The sequence below is a fragment of the Mustela lutreola genome, chromosome 2 (assembly GCF_030435805.1).
Source record: "Mustela lutreola isolate mMusLut2 chromosome 2, mMusLut2.pri, whole genome shotgun sequence".
NCBI lineage: Eukaryota > Metazoa > Chordata > Mammalia > Carnivora > Mustelidae > Mustela > Mustela lutreola.
The window spans coordinates 10,199,811-10,222,101 of NC_081291.1; the positions used below are offsets into that span (position 1 = coordinate 10,199,811).

Here is a 22,291-nt window from a genome sequence, read left to right on the forward strand (position 1 = left end):
ATTTTGTCTTCTTCAGTGTCGTATTCCTGCACCTAGAAGGGAGCTGGCTCGAAGTGAGTGCTCTGTAAGCACTTATCAAGTCAACAAAAGAATAAATGAAGTGGTTTTGGGGAATCAGTTAGGTGGTTGCATGAAAAGCGCTCATTGCCTGGCATATAGTAGGCGCCCAACACATACTTGCTGTTCTTTCTCTTGTCCAGGTTGCATTCTAACTAAAAGGTATGAGGCTGAATAAAATGAAGTGGTGAGGCCAGCAGGGGGAGCTCTCATGTCCTATCATCCTTGGTCAATTGCAGACCATACTGGAAAAGAGGTATCTTGCATTTACCACCCCATCTGGGTGGAGGCAACAGCCCAGACAGTGAAGCACAGTCACAACTCAGCCCCTCAGAAGCCACTACTACTTGGAACTCCTATTTCATTCCAGTGGACTTAAAAAAAAATTGACATATAATGTATTATTTGTTTCAGGGGTACAGGTCTGTGATTCATCAGTCTTACACAACACACAGCACTCACCACAACACCTACCCTCCCCAGTGTCCATCACCCAGCTACTCCATCCCCCCTCCCCTCCCCTCTAGCAACCTATAATTTGTTTCATGAGATTAAGAGTCTCTTATGGTTTGTCTCCCTCTCTGGCTTTGTCTTGTTTCATTTTTCCCTCCCTTCCCCTATGATCTTCTGTTTTGTTTCTTAAATTCTGCATATCAGGGGCGCCTGGGTGGCTCAGTGGTTTAAGGCCTCTGCCTTCGGCTCAGATCATGATCCCGGGGTCCTGGGATCAAGCCCCGCATCGGGCTCTCTGCTCAGTGGGGAACCTGCTTCCTCCTTTCTCTCTCTGCCTGACTCTCTGTCTACTTGTGATCTTTGTCTGTCAAATAAATAAATAAAATCTTTAAAAAAAAATTCTGCATATCAGTGAGATCGTATGATAATTGTCTTTCTCTGATTGACTTATAATACCCTCTAGTTCTATCCACGTCGTTGCAAATGACAAGATTTCAATTTTTCGATGGCTACATAATATTTCATTGTATAGCTATAACACATCTTTATCCATTCGTCTGACAATGGACATCTGGGCTCTTTCCATAGCTTGGCTATTGTGGACATCGCTGCTATAAACACTGGGGTGCACGTGCCCCTCCAGTGGAGTTTTGTTCATAACAGCCCCTCCCAACTCCCTCTTTCCTTTATAAAGGGGTGGTTTTCAACTTGGTTCTCTGGACTTGCCTATGGTTTGACCACAGCTTGCTCATCTTAGGTTGCAATTCTCTGCTATTCCCAAACACACTCACGTTGCTTGTGAAATAATGGGCTGTTTTTTTTTTTTTTTCAGGTTAACCTGAAGGCAACCAAGACAGCAAGATGCTCCTGGGACCAGTCATTTTGGTAGAAGCTGAAGGGGTCCAAGCTACGGATGGTTCTGGGTGGGTGGCAGGACGTGGCCCATTTTGTCCTGAGGTCCCTGGACTCCCTCCCTTGCCTCAGTCTGTCCTGTCCATACTCTGAGTTGGGACCTGGAGGAGATGATATTGTGGAATGAATGAGTAACTGTCCAGCCTGCCAAGCTCTAACTAAGAGGGTGAGGGTGGTTTCAGGCAGTTTGTGCCCGGGTGGAGGAAGGGGCTGGGCCTTGGTCACCTGTGCCACTCAACCTTCCTTTTTTTTCCTCTACCAATCGTTTGACAAGGAGACTTTCCGGTGTCCCCTGCCCACACCCCCTGCATACCCTGCTTCGCTGCTCACAACTTCCCCACCCGTCCTTCCTCCTTCCCTCGCCCTCGGCTCTGGCCCCATCTGGCCTGCCCCCAGGCAGGTGCCGTGTTAACATCTTGTGAGCAGAACACCCTCGGCCCAAGTGGGACCGGGGGCGGAGAAGGAAATTCTGAGTGGCATCTGCGCTTTACCACGGTCTGCTGGATGGGAGATCGGAAGCTCTGGGTAATTCAGTTCAGGGGGGAGGAGGAAAAAAAACAAGATCAGGAAGACCTAGAAAGCCCCTGGGGAAGGCCTTAATCTGCCTATAGGGCAGACAGGACAGTGCATCTAATCTAGCCTGGGCGCTGTCTTGGGATGGCAGCTGCCTGTATTGAGGTTGGCTGGTTGGTGTTGGAGGGATGAGGGAGCCTGGGGGGCTTCGCCTTGTGGGTGGCCTTAGTTAGAGCTTGGCAGGCTGGACAGTTACTCATTCATTCCACAAACACCCATTTGACACCTACTGTGTGCCAGGGAGTGGAGCTGAGCTGCTAATGGGGGGGAAGACAGGCAATAGACAAGATAAAGAAATGAGATATATGGAACGGCAGATGATAATAACTATTAAGGAGAATTATAATGAATGGAGTTTATGGGCTGGTTGTTTTAGAAAATCTCATGGAGAAGGAGACATTTCCTGTTTTTCACACCAGGAATTTGCTGTCCTCAGGGCCTTTGCACAGCCTGGAATGCCCTTCCTCCAGATATCCACATATTATCCATGGCCTTCCTCAACCTCTTCAGTCTATTTCTTTCCTTCCTTCCTTCTTTCCTTTATTTCTTTTTAAGATTTTATTTATTTATTTGAGAGAGAAAGAGAGCATGAAAGAGAGAGAGAGAGTGAGTTCATGAGCAGGGGGAGGGGCAGAAAGAGAAGCAGGCTCCCCACTATGAGCCAGACACACAGCTCAATCCCAGGACCCTGGGATCTTTACCTGAGCGGAAGACAGATGCTTGACCAACTGAGCCACCCAGGAACCCCCTGTCTATTTCAATTGTCAGGCTTCTCTAGATCACCTTTTCCTTCTTTTTTAAAAAGCTGAGTTGTAAATGACATATGACATTATATTAGTTTCAGGTGCACAACGTAATGATTCCACACATGTCTATATTGCAAATATGCAATTGATTCCACACATGTCTATATTGCAAATATGCAATTAACAGTAAGTGTTGTTAACATCCACACAGAGTTACAATGTTTTTTTTTTTTTTTTCCCCTTGGGATGAGAATTTTTAAGATCTACTCTCTGAACACAGACTTATTTCAGAGCATGAGTTGGGCATACATCCTGTAATGCATGTCAGGAAATGTTTATAGACACATTCGAAAAAGATGGTTCTGGAAGTGTTAACGGTTCAGGGAGAACAGAAGGAGCATCACATCGGCCAATGCATGTACTGACCATTTTGTAATTCATGGAGAGATGTATTTAAGGACACATGGGAAAAGATATGTTTTGTGTGTGTGTGTGTGTGTGTGTGTGTGTGTGTGTTTTCACCACAGTATCCACTCTGGGCCATTTAATTCATTTTTTTTGTGTTGGTTTTTTGTTTGTTTGTTTGTTTTTGGAAAAGATGTGTTTTTATGAGTGTTCCCTCTTTGGTCACTTGTGAACTGTGTTAGTGAATGGATGTATAGGCAATTCTGTAATGAATGTAGAACTGTTTAAGACACATGTAAAAACAGATGTTTCTAAGAGTGTTACTTGAAAACAACAACAAAAGGACTCTTAGCAGTTTTCAAATATACTCAATCACCTGCTTAAACATAAGGACTTAGTGTCCTATATTTCCTCATTAACATGACTCTTGCTGCACCCACATATTTTGATATGGTACACCTTCACTTTCATTCAATTAAAAACATATGCTTTTTAGAGAAAGAGAGAAAGAGGGAGAGAGATTGAGCACATGAGTGGAGGGAAGAGGCAGAGGGTGAAGGAGAGAGACAATCTTAATCAGGCTCCATTGCCCACTACGAAACCTGACACGAGGCTGTATCTCACGACCTTGAGATCATGACCTTACTGAAATCAAGAGTCAGAGGCTTGACTGATTGAGCCAGCCAGGAGCCCCTAATTAAAAATATTTTTAATTTTTGACTTCCTCTTTGATCTGTGGGTGTTATTTAATTTCCAAATATCTGTGGATTTTCCAGATATCATTCTGTGATTTCTAATTTAATTTGGTTCTAGTCTGAGAACATGCCTAGTAAGATTTCCATTCTGCGATTTTCCTTTTTATTGCAAGGGATTTTTTTCCTTTTTTTTTTTTTTTTTTTGTTGTTGTTTTTGTTTGTTTTTTTTTTTTGTTAAGCACTGTATCCCTGCTACCTAGAACAGAGCTTAACACATAATAGGTTGTCAATACAATCTGTAGAATGGATGAATGCACAACTGAATCCCCACTCCCCTGTTGGAGGCTACGGCATGGTTGGAGTAGTGGATCAAACCAGGACCTGACTTGTGTCTCCTTTAAAGTCCTGATGCCTTGATAAGGGGTTAAGGACAGGAAAGTTGAGTAACACTGAGGAAGGGTCTGTGCTACGTGTCATGGGCTCACCTACGTGACTTCCCACACGCTCTCCCTACAGAAGGGAACAATGTGGTCAGGGGCATGAATTCTTAGTTGGTCCTTGTTGTTCCTGTACCTCCCATAACCCACTCCCTGGTTGATTGTCTTGCTAATGGCATTAGCCGAGACTACCTGACATCACAAGGTTTGCTTATAGTTAATGTAAACTTGTTATAGAAACTTGCGGTCATCTGACTAGATACTGATGTATTACTCCTCCTATTGTGGTCTGCCTTATAAATGATTATAAGATGTGGAATAAAATCAGTACTCTTGGACATCATCCTCAGTGCTCCTCCTGCCCCCATCTCTTTGTCTCTTAACCATCCTCTTACCCTCACATTCCTGGTCGATTTGTCGAGCTGCCCGTGACACTTCCCATGGACATATCAGAGGACCTTTGCTCAGAGATGTTGTTCTACTCCCCTGAGGTCACACAGCAAGAATGGGGCAGAGCTGGGGTCAGCCTTATGTTATATCTAGTTGATGGGACTGGATTGCTCTGCTAGTTCCTGAGTACCTACTGTGTGGCAAGTCCTGAAGGATGGCCTTGGCTGTGGTCATTACCCAGTCACAGTGAGACCATCCAGCCATCACTGCACTTCCTTGCCCTGGGCCCACTCATCTCAAGGGGCGCCCTTGATGGACAGAGATGCTATCAGTCTACTTGGCTGGTATAACCCCACCTCCATCCGCTCCCTCCCCTCTAACACCCTCCCCCATTCATCTGGAGCCTGATGGTCCTATGTGTGTTCAGCAGACAGGCTCCTTCTTTCTCGATGTCTTCATTTCTCCGTCTGTAGAATGGGAACGGCTGCATCTATGCCTCAGGCAGGCTGGGGAGGTTCTGCACGTGACATCATGCAGGGTTAACAGGGGAAAGCCCAGCCCCTGGGGTGAGCTTTCTCTGCAGAGGGAGGCTGGTCTGTTGCCACCCGCCACCCCCCAACCTCAACAAGGGCTATGTCACTTTCCTTCCTCATGTGCTGGTGAAGACTTTCTGCTTGTGGAGACTGTGGGTTGCTTATATTGATCTGTGAGGCAAGAAATTCTATTTTAAGTTGCTCTTGTTCTGAACAACAGAACAACAGAACAGAATATTAGCTCAGCCTAATATTCTAATGTGTATACGGTCTTGATGGTATTTCCATGTTGCTCAGCCCATTATGAATTGTGATTATGATTTACTTTTAGTGGAAAGCCCCTCGGAGGGGGAATTGGGGTCTTGCCCCTTGCAGTATGGAATAGTTTCCTGTGGTTACCATCACAAATCGCCATAAATTTAGTGGCTATACAACAGTAATGGACTCTTTGATAGTTCTTGAGGTCAGAAGTTCAAATTGTTTGATGGGGCTGAAACCAGGCATCAGAAAGGCCACATTCCCTCAGAGGATCTAGTGGGAGAACCCGTTTTCTTGCCTTTTCAAGCTTCTAGAGATGCATCCCTTGGCTTGTGGCCCCTTCCTCCATCTCCAAAGCCACCAGGTGGTATAAAACTTCAGAGAAAGGAGAGAGAGGCTTGAGACACAGGCACACACAGGGAGAAGCAGGGTGACCACAGAGGCAGGCACTGAAAGGACATGGCTGCTTCCAGGGCTTCTGGTGTTTTCTGGCTGGGGGCCAGGAAATTTGAGTGGGGAATATTTCACAATGTACAAACTGATGATCTGATATACATGTATATTGTGAAATATTCCCCACAATGGGGCTATCAACATACCCATTGCCTGATAGTTCATTCGTTCTTTCTACTTCCTTCCTTTTTTTCTTTCCTTCTTTCTTCTTTCTTTCTTTTTTTCTTTCTTTCATAGAAGATTCAAGATCTACCCTTACAGTGAATTTCGAGTACACAGTACACATTCTTGTACACCAATCCTCCAGAATTTATTCATCTTACAGAACTGAAACTTTATGCCCCTTAACCAACATCTGCCCAATTTTCTCTTCCTCAGCTTCTGGAGACCACCTGTCTGCTTCTATGGGTCCTGCTATGTGGAAGAAGGCAGAAGCAGGCAGACCAGGTGGAGGCTATTATTGTAATCCCAGTGAAAGCTGCTGAAGGTCAGACTGGGAGGCTCAGATGTTGGGTATATCATGAAGATAGAGCTAACCAGAATTTCTAACAGATTTGCCAGATTTCCAATATCTAGGCTATCAAACAAATCTCCCCAAACTTAGTGGCAAAAAAAAAAAAATCACTTCAGTGTTAGGTCTGTTATTAAACGAAATGAGACTGAGACAAAGTGAAAGTTATTTAAAACTTTATTTTATGATAAGTATTAGAAGTCAGACTGATTGATCAGGGGAACAAGACTGAAGGTGAAAGTTATGCAAAGCTCTATTTTATGCTAAGCATTAGAAGTCAGACTGACCGGTCAGGACCATCTCTGAAGAGAGTGATCACTCCCAGCTTACAGACTCAAGAATTGACTGACTGACCGGTCAGGGCCACCTCTGAAGAGGGCGACCCTTCCCCATCTTACAGACTATCTTTTATAGAGCAAAAGTCTGGCCACAGATAGGTGGCCAATGAGATTGTAGTTACGTTAGGTCACACACAGGTGGCCAATTGAATTACAATTTACCCTATAGTAGCTGTTCGACCTAACCTATTACTCTGGTCAGAATTGGTGCTCAAGATTGGCGCCCAAATGGCGGGGTTTACATTCTTTGGTGGTTAGGGAAAAAGTATGTGTGTTTCTTACTGATTGGATGTCTCCACCTGGCCTGACTCGTCCTTGTATTCTGGGCTCTGTTATCAAGAACTGGCCAACCTGGCCTTGTATTCTGGGCTCTGTTATTAGGAACTAGTTGACCATATTTTACTGGTTTCCCTGGGGGGAACGTAAGTTTCTCTGGGGGAAGGGGGGCAGGGTCAGTTTAAGTTTTACTGCACAAACAACAAAATGGCTTTTAACCAAGATGGAGTCGCTCTGGCTAACTAGGTCCTTACATTCAATATGCTCACAGTTTCTGTAGGAGAGCTGGTTTCTGCTCCACAATGTCCTGGGTCCTCAGATGGGAAGAATCAGTGGGCTGGAGGTGACTCTACTGTCCTGAAGTCTGGAAACATCAGGAGGTGCCTTCACTATATGCCTGGCACCTAGGCTGGGATGACTTGAAGTCTGGCCTCAGCTTGGACTATTGAGTGGGTTGCCTTGATGTGGCTTGGGCTTCCTCACAACATGGTGGCAAGGAGTGTGCGTTCTGACAGCTAGGTGGAGGCTGCATGCCAGCTATCACTTCCACTACATTCTGTCGGTTATAAGAGAATCACTAACATCATCCCAGATTCAAGGGGTGGGGGTGGGGAGAACAGGACTTTACTTCTTTTAATTAAAAACATTTTTTAAAAAAGTAGGTTGTACACCCAACATGGAGCCCAATGTGGGACCTGAACTCATAACTGTGAGATCATAGACCTGAGCTGAGATCAAGAGTTGGGTGCTCAAGTGACAGTAGTCCCTGGACTCTACTTCTTGTCGGAGTGGCAAGGCCACATTGCATAAGAACATGTAGCACAAAGAGATACTGTTGCAGCCTTCTTCTTCTTTCTTTTAAAAAGATTTTATTGTTTTATTTGAGAGAGGACACAGCGAGAGAGGGAACACAAGCAGGTGGAGTAGGAGAGGGAGAAGCAGGCATCCCGCTGAGCAAGGAGCCTGATGCGGGGCTTGATCTCAGGACCCTGAGATCATGACCTGAGCCAAAGGCAGATGCTTAATGACAGCCATCAAGGTGCCCCTGCTGCCATCTTCTAAAAATTCAATTTGCCAGAGTCATGGAATGAGAGAATAGAGGACTGATGCATATCCTAAGGCCGCTGGCCCCAAAGGCTGATGGCGGTCCTCTGGAGAAGCACAGGCAGGCTACCCTCTTGGGAATAGTTCTCCAAATGGCTCCAGCCTGGTTATTCTACCGCCTTCACTTGGCTCACAGGAAACTCCCACATCCGTGCTGAACCCAAAGAAGCAGCCACTCTTCTTGTAGACCTTCCCCCCAAGTCCATGCTTTTGCTTCTTGCTGTTTTAGATATGAGTCAAAACCTCATCCCTTGCATTACCCATGGGGTGAACAGACTTTTGTCTTTAATTTTCACTTTTTAAATAACTTCCAGTCAATGTCAAGCTCAGGGTGAAAAACTTGCTTTTGCAAGTTCTGTGTATATGACAGTGGTGACTGGCCCCCAGTGATCCTTACATCCTGTTGTGAACACCCTCGTGCTGTCTCCCGCCATGACTCTGAGCTGGTCCATGTGAAAAGAATAGTAGAGGATATAGTTTGTGACTTGGGTGGCTAAATCATGAAAGGGCTCAATGGCGTCCATCTTGGCCTCTGCCACACTGTGGGGGATGCTCAACCAGCCCTCTGGAGAGCACTTCATCTTGGAAGCAGATCCTTCAGCTGGAGCCCAGCCGTCAGAGACCCAGCCCCAGGGAGCCTCTTGACTGCATATGAGAGGTCCCGAGGCAGAACCACGCAGACAAGCGACTCTTGAACTCTAAGCCACAGAAACTGTGAAATAATACGTGCTTGCTGTCCTTATGCAGTCAGAGAGAAATGAGCCAGTGTCTTCTGACCTCACTGTGGAATGCGGGAGTACTTAGCACCTATCACGTCAACATTTTGTTGCAAATGTCACTTCCAGGAGACCTCTTTGTATCTTCTTTATATCTCTACATTGGCCCCTATCTTATCGCATTACTCCATTTTATTTTTAAACAGTGCTTAGTGACTGCTGGAAATAAAATAAAAAATCAAACTGTATTTGTTTATTTCTATGTTTAGGCTAGTTCAGTGTCTTGTCTTGATGGAAAGTTCTATGAAGGAAGGAGCTTATCCATCTTTTCCACCCAGGGCCTGGTACTTGAATGCAGGGGTTGCTGTCATTGTCACATTTGTGCATGAATCCAAACTGGGAAAAAGGTGTATGAGTGTGTGTGTGTGTGTGTGTGTGTGTGTGTGTGTGGTTTGGGTGGTTCCCCTTAAGGTGGATTTGCATGTACTTGACTTTTGATGAAAAAGGGAACTGAGAGAAGCCACAGGCACCTGAGCAGGAGGCATAGGAGGCAGAAGCTGTCCATCCCTGGCTCTGCCTCTTAGGATCCTCTGTTAGCTGCAGCCATGTATCTGCCAGGTATGGCCCTGGCCAGGCTTGACCTGGGGGTCAGGGATGGTTGGGACCCAGATTATAGTATTCCCCACCCTGTGGCTGGAAACGGGGCCCTGAGGGACAGAAGAGGGAATGGGCTGGACTCTCACCTGCTTTTCCTCTGGAAGGGACCAGAGAGGAGGAAGAGGATGACGGTGATGACTATGAGAATATGGCGCCACCCTACAAGGACCTTCCTCCCAAGCCAGGTAAGATGACTTCTCTGAGGCCAGGGTTAAGGAATGTGTGTTTCATAGCCTGGGGAAATCAGGGTCCCCAGAGGATGTTAGCTGGACATTATGGACACACAGTGAGCCTCCTGTGTACCCAGCTCATGCCAGGCACTATGTTGGTGGGAGTATCTGTGTCTCTGGCTGCCCTTGAGGATCTCTCTGTTTGAGGGGAGAGACAGTTCTGGGCACAGCCTCAGGGGAGCAGGTCTGAGAAGGGAGGGACAAAGAGAATGGGGAAATCTCTAGGGGGAATTGAGTGTTGGGAGGATTGGCCACAGAGGAGGGGCTATTGGAGTGCGACTTGAGGTATGAGTTGGAGTTTGTTAGGAAGAGATGTCCAGTAGATAGCTGGTGGGTTGTAAAGGTCCTGAGACATGAAACCTGGTGTTTCATAAAACTGTGAGTGGGCCAGTGGCTCCCCAGCATCTTCGTATTCACATTCTGGGCCCAGATTGACCTAGATCTTAGACTTGGGTGCTTCGTGCCTGGACCGGGACTCAACAAGAATCTGATTAAGTGGGTATAAAAGTGAAGGCTTTGTGGTTTCCCCGAGCCAAATCCCACTAGGGCCTCTGAGGGTTGACTGTGCTGTGCTGGTGTCCTTGAAGAGGGGCCATTCTATGTGGGGTGGGGTGCTGCATCCTCCACTTCTTAATCCAGAATCAGACCAACCTGGGAGGTCCCTAGGCACCATGGGGCTCAGACAGAGGGAGGAGGTGAACTCGCTTGGCTGTTTATCTGTCTCCCGGGTCCCACTTGGTACCAATACAGTTCTCAAACCCACCACCAAGATGACTTCACCATCTGACCATCAGTAGTACTCCTTCCCCAAAGTTAGCCCCCTCCCCATCTCTAATTGCAGCCCTATCTCTACCCCATCTTTATTTCCAAATCCAAAGTCATCACCCTACTCCAGCAGAACTAAAACCTAACTGTAACTTCTTCCCCCTAACTCAGTGCAACTCCAGTCCCAATCTTTATCTCCATCACATCCTGACTCACAACCCTACTGCCATGTCCATCACTGTCCCCAGCCCATCTTCAACCCCATTCTTATCCCAACCATAGCCTTGACTCCAACACTAGCCCAAACTCACCTGTCTTTAACTTAAGGTAAACAGTTGTCCCAGTTTGCCCAGAAATGAGTGATTTCCTGGGATGTGGGACTTCAGTTTTAAAACTGGGCAAGTCCTGGATGATCCAGGATGGTTGGTCACTCTGTCTTAACCCTGTCCCCATCCCTACCCTCAATTCCATTCTTATGCTCAACCCTATCCCTAGCTTTCCATTTCATCCCAGTCCTGGTTCCATCCCTGCCTCTGATACGTTTCCGACCCTCATGCCAGCTCTAATCCTGAACTTCTCTTCTGCAGATTCAATGGCTCCACCCAGGCCTCCGAGGGCAGGTGAGCTGGGGCTGGGGGTACAGGAAACCAGTGCTGGCTTTGTCCTGCTCTGGGCCTGAGCAACCATTCTTCCCCCTCCCCCCCCAGGAAATAAAACGGAGAACCCCCCACTTCCCTGCAAGTCCCCAAAGATCAAAGGTGAGAATCTAGGGCTGGGGTCTTTTGGCTTACCTGGATGAAGCCCTGGTCTGCATAACCATTGTCTTTCTGACCTCTTCTAGGCCTGGACCTCACCCCTGTCCCCCGAACATCTCAACTGGGTGAGCAGTGGGAAGACCTTTTAAGAAGCCTGAGAGGAGACACCTGGAAGTCTTCCCTCCAGTTCCCCAATTCTGATTAGAGAACAAATCAGATGGGATGAGGGAGGTGTTGATCTTGGAAGACAGTCTTTCAGCAGCTTTTTTTCCCCAGCAACTTTGAATCAACCTTTTCCCCCCTTTCTCCCAGGTGTCAGTCTGGAGCATCCTCCGTTCCAGCCATCCCTAGCTAGTAAGTCCTCATGTCCTCCCTGTGGATCCCTATCTTCCCTCTCATGGTCGCATGTATGCTTGAGTCAGACCTCTAGCCACAGAGGGAGACCCTGGGGGCAGAGAAATGTGTCCTTTCAGAAGCTCCTCCCCTCTGAGTCTAGACCAGACCCCGAGGGATGCAGGGTGCCTGACTGATAATTTTCAGGTTCCACCTCCTACTTGCATAAGGTATGGGAAACAGTCTCTGCCTCTGAAGCAAAGGTCCTAGAATGGGGAGCAGCTTGGACAGGGGCTGCTGAAGAGTATAAGAAAAGCATCATAAATGTTTGAAGCAGTACTGGGTCCAAGTCATGCATGACCTCTCCAAGCCCTCAGGTTACTTATTTGCAAACTGGGAATAATAATAATTACATCTGTGTCATAAGGATCCAATAAGATAACAAGGATGTGACAGGTTGCTTGGCATACAGTAAGTTCTCTTGAGTGTTCTAGGTTAGGTTGTAGTTGTGTTAGGTTACGGTGATGGTGCTGGATTTGGAAATGGAGATAGGAATGGAGATGTGGCTTCATTTGGAGATGGAGAGCGGCTATAATTTGGAGAAGGGGTGGCCCCAGAGCACAGTAAGTGCTCTTCTGGGCTTCTTCACAGTTCTTTCCCCCTGATCCTCTCTTGCTGACCCCATCTGGTGATACAGTCATGACCATGGATCTCTGTCTGTCTGCTTTTGGAGAGAGGCTCAAGTGTCTCTTCCTCACTCTCTGAAGCACTAATGCTGGTCTCTCTGTCTCCATTCTCATCCCCCAGTAACTCCAGTGTCCCAGCTCAGTCAGAAGTCCAGGTGTCCTGGATGCTATCAGGAGGAGAGACTGGTGGTGTACCTGTGCCTGCTGGTGGTGGTGTCCCTGGTCCTGGGCTGCACTGGTCTGGCTGTGACCCTGATTAAGTGTGAGTAGGAAGAGGATGGGGCATGGGGAGAAACTGAGCATTGATCATGGGAGGACTTAAGCTCAAGATGGATTCTTCCTCATAGACCAGGAGATGGTAGAAGAGCTGAAGATACTAACCTTTCAGCAGATGGCATGGCAAGCAAATGGTAAGTGGTTCCAATTGTCCCTTCATCCCACACATATTGAACACTCAATGTGAGTCCTCAAACCCAACTCCAAGACCACTTCCAATCCCATCTCTGCCAAGGCTTGTGTTAGGTTTTGGGGGCATAGGTAGGGTAGTGAGCACCTCAGGCCCAGATCCTGTTCTTGTGGAGTGTGTGGTGTGTGTTTGTGCATGTGAGTCTAGACCTCCACCATCCAATATGGTGGCCATTAGTCTTGAGTCACTGGCTATTGAGCTCTTGCAGTGCAGTCATTCTGAACTGAGATGTGCTGTAATTGTGAAATACACACCAATGTCAAAGACTTGCTACAAAAAAGAATGTAAGATATCTTAACAATGTTAATAACAAGAATCTTTAATATTGATAACTCATTGAAATTATACTTTGGATATATTGGGATAAGTAAAGAAATAACATTCAAATTAATTTTGTCTGATTCTTTTGACTCTTTAAAAACATGGCCATTAGAACATTTAAAGTTATGTATGTGGTTTATATTTTATTTCTGTTGGACAGCACAGTCAGGTATTGAGACCCATTTACCAAATTATCACTCAAATGAGTATAAAATTTCAATCTTTAAAAAAAAATAAAGGCGCCTGGGTGGCTCAGTGGGTTAAGCCGCTGCCTTCTGCTCAGGTCATGATCTCAGGGTCCTGGGATCGAGTCCCGCATCAGGCTCTCTGCTCAGCAGGGAGCCTGCTTCCCTATCTCTCTCTCTCTCTCTGGCTGCCTCTACGTCTACTTGTGATTTCTCTCTGTCAGATTAATAAATAAAATCTTTAAAAAAATGAGTATAAAATTTCAAATCTCAATGAATTGGCCAAAGGAAAATCATTCTATTAAAAAAAATCTAATTAGGGATCTTGACCTTATCTTTGGGAGGTTCAATAAGGGCTTCTCTAGGGAAAGAGTGCTATAGTTGAGTGAGAGAAGAGAAAAAATTGATCAAGTGAGATGTTGAGGGCTTCAGGTATATGCAAAGGCCCAGTGGTAGGAGGCAACATCATAAGTACAAGGGAGGAGGATGGTGGCTTGAATGAGAGTTGTGGCCATGAGGATGGAGAGAAGTGGGTGGAGCAGAAAGTTTTTAGGAGGTAAAAGTGACTAGACCTGGAGATGGACAGGAATGGCAGTGAGTAAGAGGGAAGGGTGTCAAGCTGGAAGAGGGCATGTTTGTGTGGGAGTAGGGAGAATACACACATTAGTTGTAGCAAAGTCTTCTGGGTTGACATGGCCTTCACCATGTTTGTTGAAGTCTGAAAATTGTTCCATTCTATGTGCATGCCTTCTCTGAACATCTCAGATCAAGCCACTGTTCTGCTCAAAACCTAGTGATGGCTTCTCACTGCCCAGAGTCCAACACGAAACTCCTGGCTTAGCATTCAAGGACCTGGACATCGGACCTCACCCTATTTTAAGCTTTAGCTCCATGAGGTTCACCTTGATCTCTACCACAGCAGCCTTCCCCAAAACACTTGCCTCTGTACCTTGGCTTCCAAGGTGGTGCCTGCCAATGGAGCCTCCCTCTTCTGTTCACAGATACTGAGTCACCATCTCCCTCCAAAACCCACCTCCTCCAGGAAGTCCACCATCTCCACTCTTCCCCAACTCCCAGAGATCAATGCCTTCTAGGCATTGATCGAGGGCCACTCTAGGACCCTGAGCCACTCTAGGACCCTCTCTAGGCACTGCACATGCCATTTTGAGTTCTAGCACCACTTACTAGAAAGAGGGTGCAGTGGGGAGCACTGATCTTGCTTGTGTCTTGTGTGTTTGCAGTCATTGGTGGGTGGGTGGGTAGATGGGGATTTGGGTTTCTAACCTTCCAGCCTATCTCTGCTAACAGTGACTGGCATGGCAGGGATAGCTGGCCTGAAGAAAGACATTGACCACATAAGAACTAACACCAACCAGTCCCTCCGAGAACTACGGGGGTTATTAGGTGAGTGGAACTTGGGGAACTGCCCTGAGATGGGGGGCATGACAGAGCTGGCACATTGCACAAACCCATGGGGGTGATTCACACTGCCATCTATCTGAATGGTGCTACCTGGAGTTGAGCAGTACACAGCCTGCACAACTTTATATGGCACACCATGTACATGACCCTGGCTCTGGGGCCATTCTGACAGCATTCTGTTCTGTCTCCAGATTGTACCAGGGTCACCTGCCCGGAGGGTTGGGTCCCTTTTGAAGGAAAGTGTTACTACTTCTCCCCAACCACCAAGTCATGGGATGAAGCCCGGAAGTTCTGCCAGGAGAATTATTCTCACTTGGTCATCATCAGTAGCTTTGCTGAACAGGTGATCTATCTATTCCAAGCCCTTGAGAATCATTGGAATTCACATATCCTTCCCTGGTCTGGATGGAGAGAAATTGGAATTGCTTTTGAGCCACTAAGACTTTTTTTTAATAACAAGGTTGTGAGGACACGCCCTACTTGAGTTTAAATCCTGTTTGTGTTTCTTATGCTAAGTATCAGTTTTTTCCTCTAACCTGGATATACAATAATGGCTATCTCTTAGCACTTTCTATTCTCCAGGCTCTATTCCAAACATCTTATATCTTACATTAACATAGCTACAACCCTGTAGGTTAGGGTGTGAGTCAGGAGAGGTTATGTTGTGCTAAAGTAACACAGTCCCCGTAGCTCAATGATGAAAATGGAAGAGGCAACTCTGAACGCTTCCACTTACTTGTACTTACAAAGCAAGTCACATGGGTTCTCCTATGCTTTTAGGTGGTAGGGAAATAGTTCCACCCGTGGAGGAGAATTGGCATTTTGTAAGCAATTACAATGATTTGAGGCTACCATGGTTAGATAGCAAAATGCTTTGTACATAGTACATATTATTTGTACTTTACAGATGAGGCAACTGAGGCACAGTACATTTAAGAAACTTGCCTGTGGTCATTTACAACTAGTGAGTGTCAGAGCTGGGATTTGAGCCCAGATGTTTGCATGGTTTATCTTTCCCCATCATTTTATTTTATTTGTGTCATTATTTTCAAGTGGATTTCTTGTAGGCAGAATATAGTTGGATCTTGTTTTTTAAATTCAATCTGACAATTTCTAGCTCTTCGTTGGTGTTTTTAGACTACTTATATTTGATGTCATTAAACTGATGGCTGAATGGAGTTTGTACTTGCAGAACTTTGTGGCTAAGGCTCATGGCTCTCCACGGGTATACTGGCTGGGGCTGAATGACAGGGACCACGAAGGGGACTGGAAATGGCTGGATGGGTCACCTGTCACTCTGAGGCAAGTATTGAGGGCTCTTGGGGTCTCTGCTCCCTGTGGGTCTTTGTGCAGTTAGAGCCAGAAGATTCTCTAGAATCCTAGGCGAGGGCGGATAGTGGAAGCCTAAGGGTGCTTTTTTGCGGATAGGGCTTCTGGTCCCGGTACCTTTTAAATTTTCCTCCATTGCAACATCTCCTTTTGGCACAACTGCTCACATACATCAGGTCCCCAGGCCAGTGGTTAAGGGGGAAAAAAACAAAGGAAGGGTGGTGACAGGGCAGGAGGAAGAGGAAGTTTTTGATATGCCAAGAGGATGAACAGGATCTCTGTGTCTGTCTCTGACTCTCTGGACTTTACATACATTAACCCATTTGTTTAATCTTTTTAATAATCCTGTAAGGAAAGTACTGTTATCAACTCCATTTTATTTTTATCTTATTTCTTGTCATTTTCCATTTTCTTATCATTATCTATTTTCAGGATGAGGAGTCTGAGGTACAGAGAGGTTAACCAACCTACCTCAGGTCAGAGAGCTAGCAGGTGGCACTGCCAACCAACGTATCTTTAAAGTCTATACTCTTAGCCATTATACTTTACTTTTTCAAGGAGTGTATGTATTTGTATTTTAAGTAAATGTTAACAAGCTGCCCCTCATAGTGGTTATACCAATTTATTCTTTCACTGGCTTCACTACGCTTTTCTTCTCCAAGAGCTCATCAAGCTTTTGTAATTTTTGATAGCTTAATTATAGGTGAAAATGGAATCACAATATAGTATTAAGTTGCATTTCTCTTATAATGCCTGAGAGGGAGTATCTTCTCATATGTTTAATAGCCACAGGTATTAACTTTTCTGTGACATGTTTATTCATATCATTGGCATATTTTTATATTGGGAATAAAAAAAGATTTTATTTATTTGTCAGAGAGAGAGAGAGAGAGACTGCACACAAGCAAGGGGAGCGGCAGGCAGAGGGAGAAGTGGGCTCCCCACTGATCAGGGAGCCCGACACAGGACTGAGTCCTAGGACTTGGAGATCATGACTGGAGCCAAAGGCAGACATTTAACTGACTGAGTCACCCAGGCTTCCCTATATTGGGATTTTTTTCCTTATTGATTTCTAAGGACTCTTTATATATTAGAGATATTAGTGTCCTGATGGGGATCTCATTTTTTATTAAAGATTCCTGGAAGAATGGGGCACCTAGGTGGCACAATTGGTTAAACATCTGACTCTTGGTTTCAGCTCAGGTCATGATCTCAGGGTTGTGAGACTAAACACCCTGTCTGATTCTACACTCAGTTTGAAATCTGCTTGAGATTGTCTCTCCCTCTTCCTCTGCCTCTCCTGCTCATGCTCTCTCTCTCTCCTTCTAAAATAAATAAATAAATATTCAAACAAACAAACAAACAAACAAACAAACTTCCTGGAGTAAGGCACCGCTCTGTGAATAGAGAAGGCAAAGTGTGATGCTGTGGGTGCTCAGCTCAGACGACTCATATGGGCTGGTGCAGCCCTCCCCCAGCAGGGGGCACTGACTGCTAAAGGCTCAGGGTTATGCTCTTTAGAGAGTTGTCCTCAGGTGATGGGGGCCTGCTCAGCTAGAAGGTTGCTCCACTCCCAGTGGGGTCAGCCCATAGCCAATGAAAGAAGCCTGGATCCCTTGTCACACACTGAGATAACTCGGTGGTGCTATTCCTATTCCCGAGCTCCCTGTCGGATCAGGCTAGGGAGGGCTAGATCAGACTGAACCCACATCCCAGCTCCACACCCCCTCCTGCCTCATCCTGCTTCTCCCAGTCCTCTCCTGAGAACATCCCTTAATAAATCCCATGCACCTAAATCATCAAATCAGGCTCTGCTTTAAGGGAATGTGATCTAAGACACTACAATACCTGGAAGGTTGGGAGGATTGCAGGGGCGAAGGAAGGATTCTTTGTAAGAGGCAGAAACTGACCAGATGCGGGAAAGGGATTCAGGAGCAGGAGATTAACCCCTGCGAGCGGGAGGCGGGGCTGAGTTAAGGCGGACAAGCTGGGCTGAAGGGGATCATGTGGTAGCTTCAGGTAATTCTGAAAAGCCAAAGAGATGATTAGGATGGAAGAGACGTGAACCATGAAGGCCTTTCCTCCTCTCCCCCGCCCCACCATATTCTTTCTTTTATTAATAGACTTTGTTTTTTACAGAAGATTTGAGCAGAAGGTACAGAGAAATGTTTCCTATGTTCCTTCTCTCCTGCACAGTCTCCTCTATTATTACCCCCTTGCATTTTGTGTGGCACATTTGTTACAAGTGATGAACCAATATGGATACATTATTATGAACTAAAGTCCATCGTTTACATTAGGGTTTACTCTAAGTGTGGTGCATTTTACTCTTTTGTTTTTTTTTTTTCCCCCCGTCATTCTACTGATTTTGACAAATGTGTGACATAATGTATCCGCTGTCACAGTATCACATATCATGCTCTGAAAACCCCCCTGAGCTCCACCTATTCATCCCTCCCCATACCCACTTTTCCTTCCTCCAGCTTTTGGGACCCAGAGGAACCCAACAACCTCTTTGATGAGGACTGTGCCAGCATGAACAAAGGTGGCACCTGGAATGACCTCTCTTGTGACAAGACTACATATTGGATCTGTGAGCGGAAATGTTCCTGTTGAACCTCACCCCTGAGGGTGGGTGTGACTCTTTATCCAGTGCTCCTTGGCTCTTAGGGGTGAGAACCTTCTGCCCTTCCACGGAGGACCGCCTTTCCATGAGCCAACATGGATATAGCTAAGATGGAACCAGGAGCTTGGATATTGCAAGGCCCCTTGGGTGCAAGTGAGAGCATTTCTACGGTGAGGATTTGAGGGCTTGTTATTTTTTGTTTCTAATATTTTATTTATTTATTTGGGAGAGACAGTGAGCAAGAGAGAGTGCACACAAGCAGCAGCAGAGGCAGAGGGAGAAATAGACTCCCCTGCTGAGCAGGGAGCCCCACACGGGACTTGATCCCAGGACCCTGGGATCACGACTTGAACTGAAGGCAGACACTTGACTGAACCACCCTGATGCCCATGGGCTTCTTCAATAGGATGGTGTCTTAGTTTGTCAGATTGCTGCACCAAAAAACTAAACTGAGTGGCTTATAAACAACAGAGATTTATTTATTGAAATTCTGGAAGCTGGGACGTCCAAGATCAAGGTATAGTGTGTAACGAGGGTCCATTTTCTGACTCATAGATGGCTACCCTCTTGCCGTGTTCTCTCATGCTGGAAGAGGTGAGAGCTCTCGAGGGTCCCTGTTATAAGGGCACAAGAATTCTACCCCCATGCCCTAATCACCTCCCAAAGGCCCATCACACTGTGGGTTCAGATTTGACAAATGAATTGGGTGAGGACCCATAATGCAGTCTGTAGCAGGTACTTTACTGGAGAGGGACGAGGTCTTAGAAATTGTCTCCAAGTTCTGGGGTCTGAGGAAACTCACCAAGTCCCTGATCATGGCTCTTAGGAAGCAGTGCTGGCCTGGGGGCTCTGGGTCTGACAATGACTGAGTTGGAGCTGAAAACTCCCTGACTCTTCTGGACCGTGGTGTGCCTGGACAGGGCTCCCAGTAGGAGAGCCTGTCTGATGTGGAGCAGCTTCTGGGAAGCAGATGGGGAAAAATTATTCTTGACAGGCAACTTTCTCAAGGTCTCAGATGCGGTTTGCCCAACCTATGTGGCAGAATCAGGCCTCTGCCAAGATGTGTCCTATGAAACTTCTAGAAAGGCAGACCAGCTGAAAGGCAGGACTGCGCCCAGTGTGTGGTCAGATTCCCAGGACTGAGCAGAGCTATCTACCCGCCTGTGCCTTTAGGCTGTTTGTCGTTTGTAAAGATCTTTGAGGAAGTAATTCACTTGACTTCTGAGCGGACCTTGCTGGGCTATCAGCTCTTGCAATGTTAGAACTCAAAATGTCAGCTCACAGTGTGGTCCTTGGCCACTGTGTTGGTTTTCTGGGACTTTCATAATAAAGCACCACAGACTGGCTTAAATGAGAGGAATTTATTGTCTCACTGTTCTGGAGGCTGATGTCTGAGATCAAGGTGTTGAAGAGCTTGGTTTCTGGTGAGGCGTCTCTCCTTGACTTCTACATGACCCTCCTCTCCCATGTCTTCACACGGACTTCCCCTTGTCTGTATCTGTGTCCTAATGTCTTCCTTTTATGGAAGGTCATATCAGATTAGGGCCCATTGTAATGACTTCATTTTCATTAATTACCTCTTCAAAGACCCTACCTCAAAATACAGTCATATTCTTGACATACTGGGGTTAGGACTTCAACACATGAATTTTGGGGGAGATGCAGTTCAGCCTCTAATACCCACTAGTTGACTGGTGCTCCTCCAGTGATTATGATAATGAGAAGCACCCCCTAGGAGGCTGGTACTATCCTGCTGCTGAACAGAAGTCAACATGGAAATCCCTTTGGACAATCCCAGAATTGTATCCAAAGGTAGATTGACATTCTCCAAACTGATCAATTTATTGATCAACAACTATCCTTGATGACTAGAAGAATTCTTGCATTGACTAAGAGCCGGGGATCATGGCAAGGAGGTTCTGAGCAGAGGGGTGGTGGGGGGAGATTAGCATTCACCTCGTTTCCTTGTCTCCTCCCACCTCCATACCTGCCCCAACTCACCAGTACTGAAACTAGCCCCCCAAGTAGACTACAGACTGCAGAGTGGGTGGGCATCCTGTTCTAAACCGTCTACCCAAGGGGGCCATTGGTCCAAGTGACTGTTTATCTGGGTCAGGGGAAGTTTCTGCGTCTCAGAAGAGGAAACTTCATCTTCCCCCAGTGTGTTGAGAAATGGGGAAATGGGGTTGTGGTCACATCTTTGAGTCATGCTGGGGGCGTTCCACAGTGGAGCTGGTTCAAACCTATCTCCCTTCCACATCTCTCATGATTGTCTAATTTTGGGTAGAGAGATACATGTGAGGGAGGTTCCCTTTACCACTTTGGGTCCAGGAGAGCAAAGGTTGGGCATTCTTGGTAGATAAAAATAACAAAAACCACAGTTTATTAAGCATGTATGGTGTGCTAGATAGACACAACAGCTCCCACTGAATCTTCACAATGACTCTGTGAGGTTGGAAGAATTACCAACCCCATTTTATAGCTGGGGAAACTGTGGCTTGCCCATTGTCATTTTTTTTTTTTTTTTTTGGTGTGTGTGTGTGTTTTACCTGGGCTAAAACAACCCATGAATATAGTTTTTTAATTTTTTAAATTTATTTATTTTCAGAAAAACAGTATTCATTATTTTTTCACCACACCATTTAGTGAATATGTTGCAGAGCTGTTATATGGACTCAGTCTGTGCCTACAATACTTGATCTCTTTCTGCACCATATGCCGCCTTTCAGGGGATTGTCTGTAAACCTGAATTATTCCTGAGACTCCAATCTTGTCGCTCTTATCTTGGCTGGCACTTATGGGAAGGGACAAGTGTGGTGGTGTGGTGGAACAGACATCCTGGGCTGAGGTAGGAGACTAGGAATGGAGTTCTGGGTCTACTGATAATAATCTGTGTGGCTCTCCTGGGACTATTATGATAATGCGGGTGAGAGAGGAAAGGGACCAGCTAGGAAGAAATTTAATCCATTTGAAGATAAAGCTAATGGGGTTTGTGGATGGATCAGATAATGGGGTGTGAAAGAGAGGAGTAAAGAATTACCCTAGGGGCACCTGGGTGGCTCAGTGGGTTAAAGCCTCTGCCTTTCAGCTCAGGTCATGATCCCAGGGTCCTGGGATGGAGCCCTGCATCAGGCTCTCTGCTTAGCAGGGAGTCTGCTTCCCTTCCTCTCTCTCTGCCTACCTGTGATCTCTGTCTGTCAAATAAATAAATAAAAATCTTAAAAAAAATGAGAATTACCCCAAAGTTTTCAACTTAATCAACAGGAAAGATGTAGTTACTATTATCTGGAACTGAAGAAGAAAAAAATGCTTATGAACACATATATTTATTTAATAATTTTAAAAAGTTTTTATTTATATGTCAAAGAGAGAGAGAACAAGAGAGTGAACACAAGCAGGGAGAAGAGCAGGCAGAGACAGAAGCAGGCTCCCCTCTGAGCAAGGAGCCTGCTTCCGGACTCAATCCCAGAACCCTGGGATCATGATCTGAGCCAAAGGCAGATGCTTAACGACTGAACCACTCAGGCGTCCCTGCTTATTTAAATTTTTAAAAAAAGGGATTTATTTATTTAGAGAGATAGAAAGTATACAAGCAAGCAGGGGGGAGGGGCTGAGGGAGTGAGAGAGACCTCAAGCTGACTCCCTGTTGAACTTGGAGC

At 46.0% G+C, this 22,291-nt stretch overlaps 1 protein-coding gene across 2 annotated transcripts; it reads left to right on the top strand.

Moving 5' to 3' along the window:
• Positions 1–1,795: 1,795 nt before the first annotated feature.
• CLEC17A (C-type lectin domain containing 17A) lies at positions 1,796–19,983 on the top strand. Of its 2 annotated transcripts, none has more exons than XM_059160258.1 (12): positions 1,796–1,947; positions 9,619–9,699; positions 11,097–11,129; positions 11,217–11,267; positions 11,351–11,389; positions 11,577–11,618; positions 12,405–12,545; positions 12,631–12,693; positions 14,564–14,659; positions 14,869–15,020; positions 15,870–15,979; positions 18,490–19,983. In XM_059160258.1, the coding sequence occupies exons 2-12, from the start codon at positions 9,663–9,665 to the stop codon at positions 18,620–18,622; spliced, it is 897 nt and encodes a 298-aa protein (XP_059016241.1). In that variant the 5' UTR covers positions 1,796–1,947; positions 9,619–9,662; the 3' UTR covers positions 18,623–19,983. The 2 variants fall into 2 exon arrangements, with proteins under 2 accessions (XP_059016241.1, XP_059016240.1); XM_059160257.1 differs by lacking the exon at positions 1,796–1,947 and adding an exon at positions 9,383–9,475.
• Positions 19,984–22,291: the final 2,308 nt, after the last annotated feature.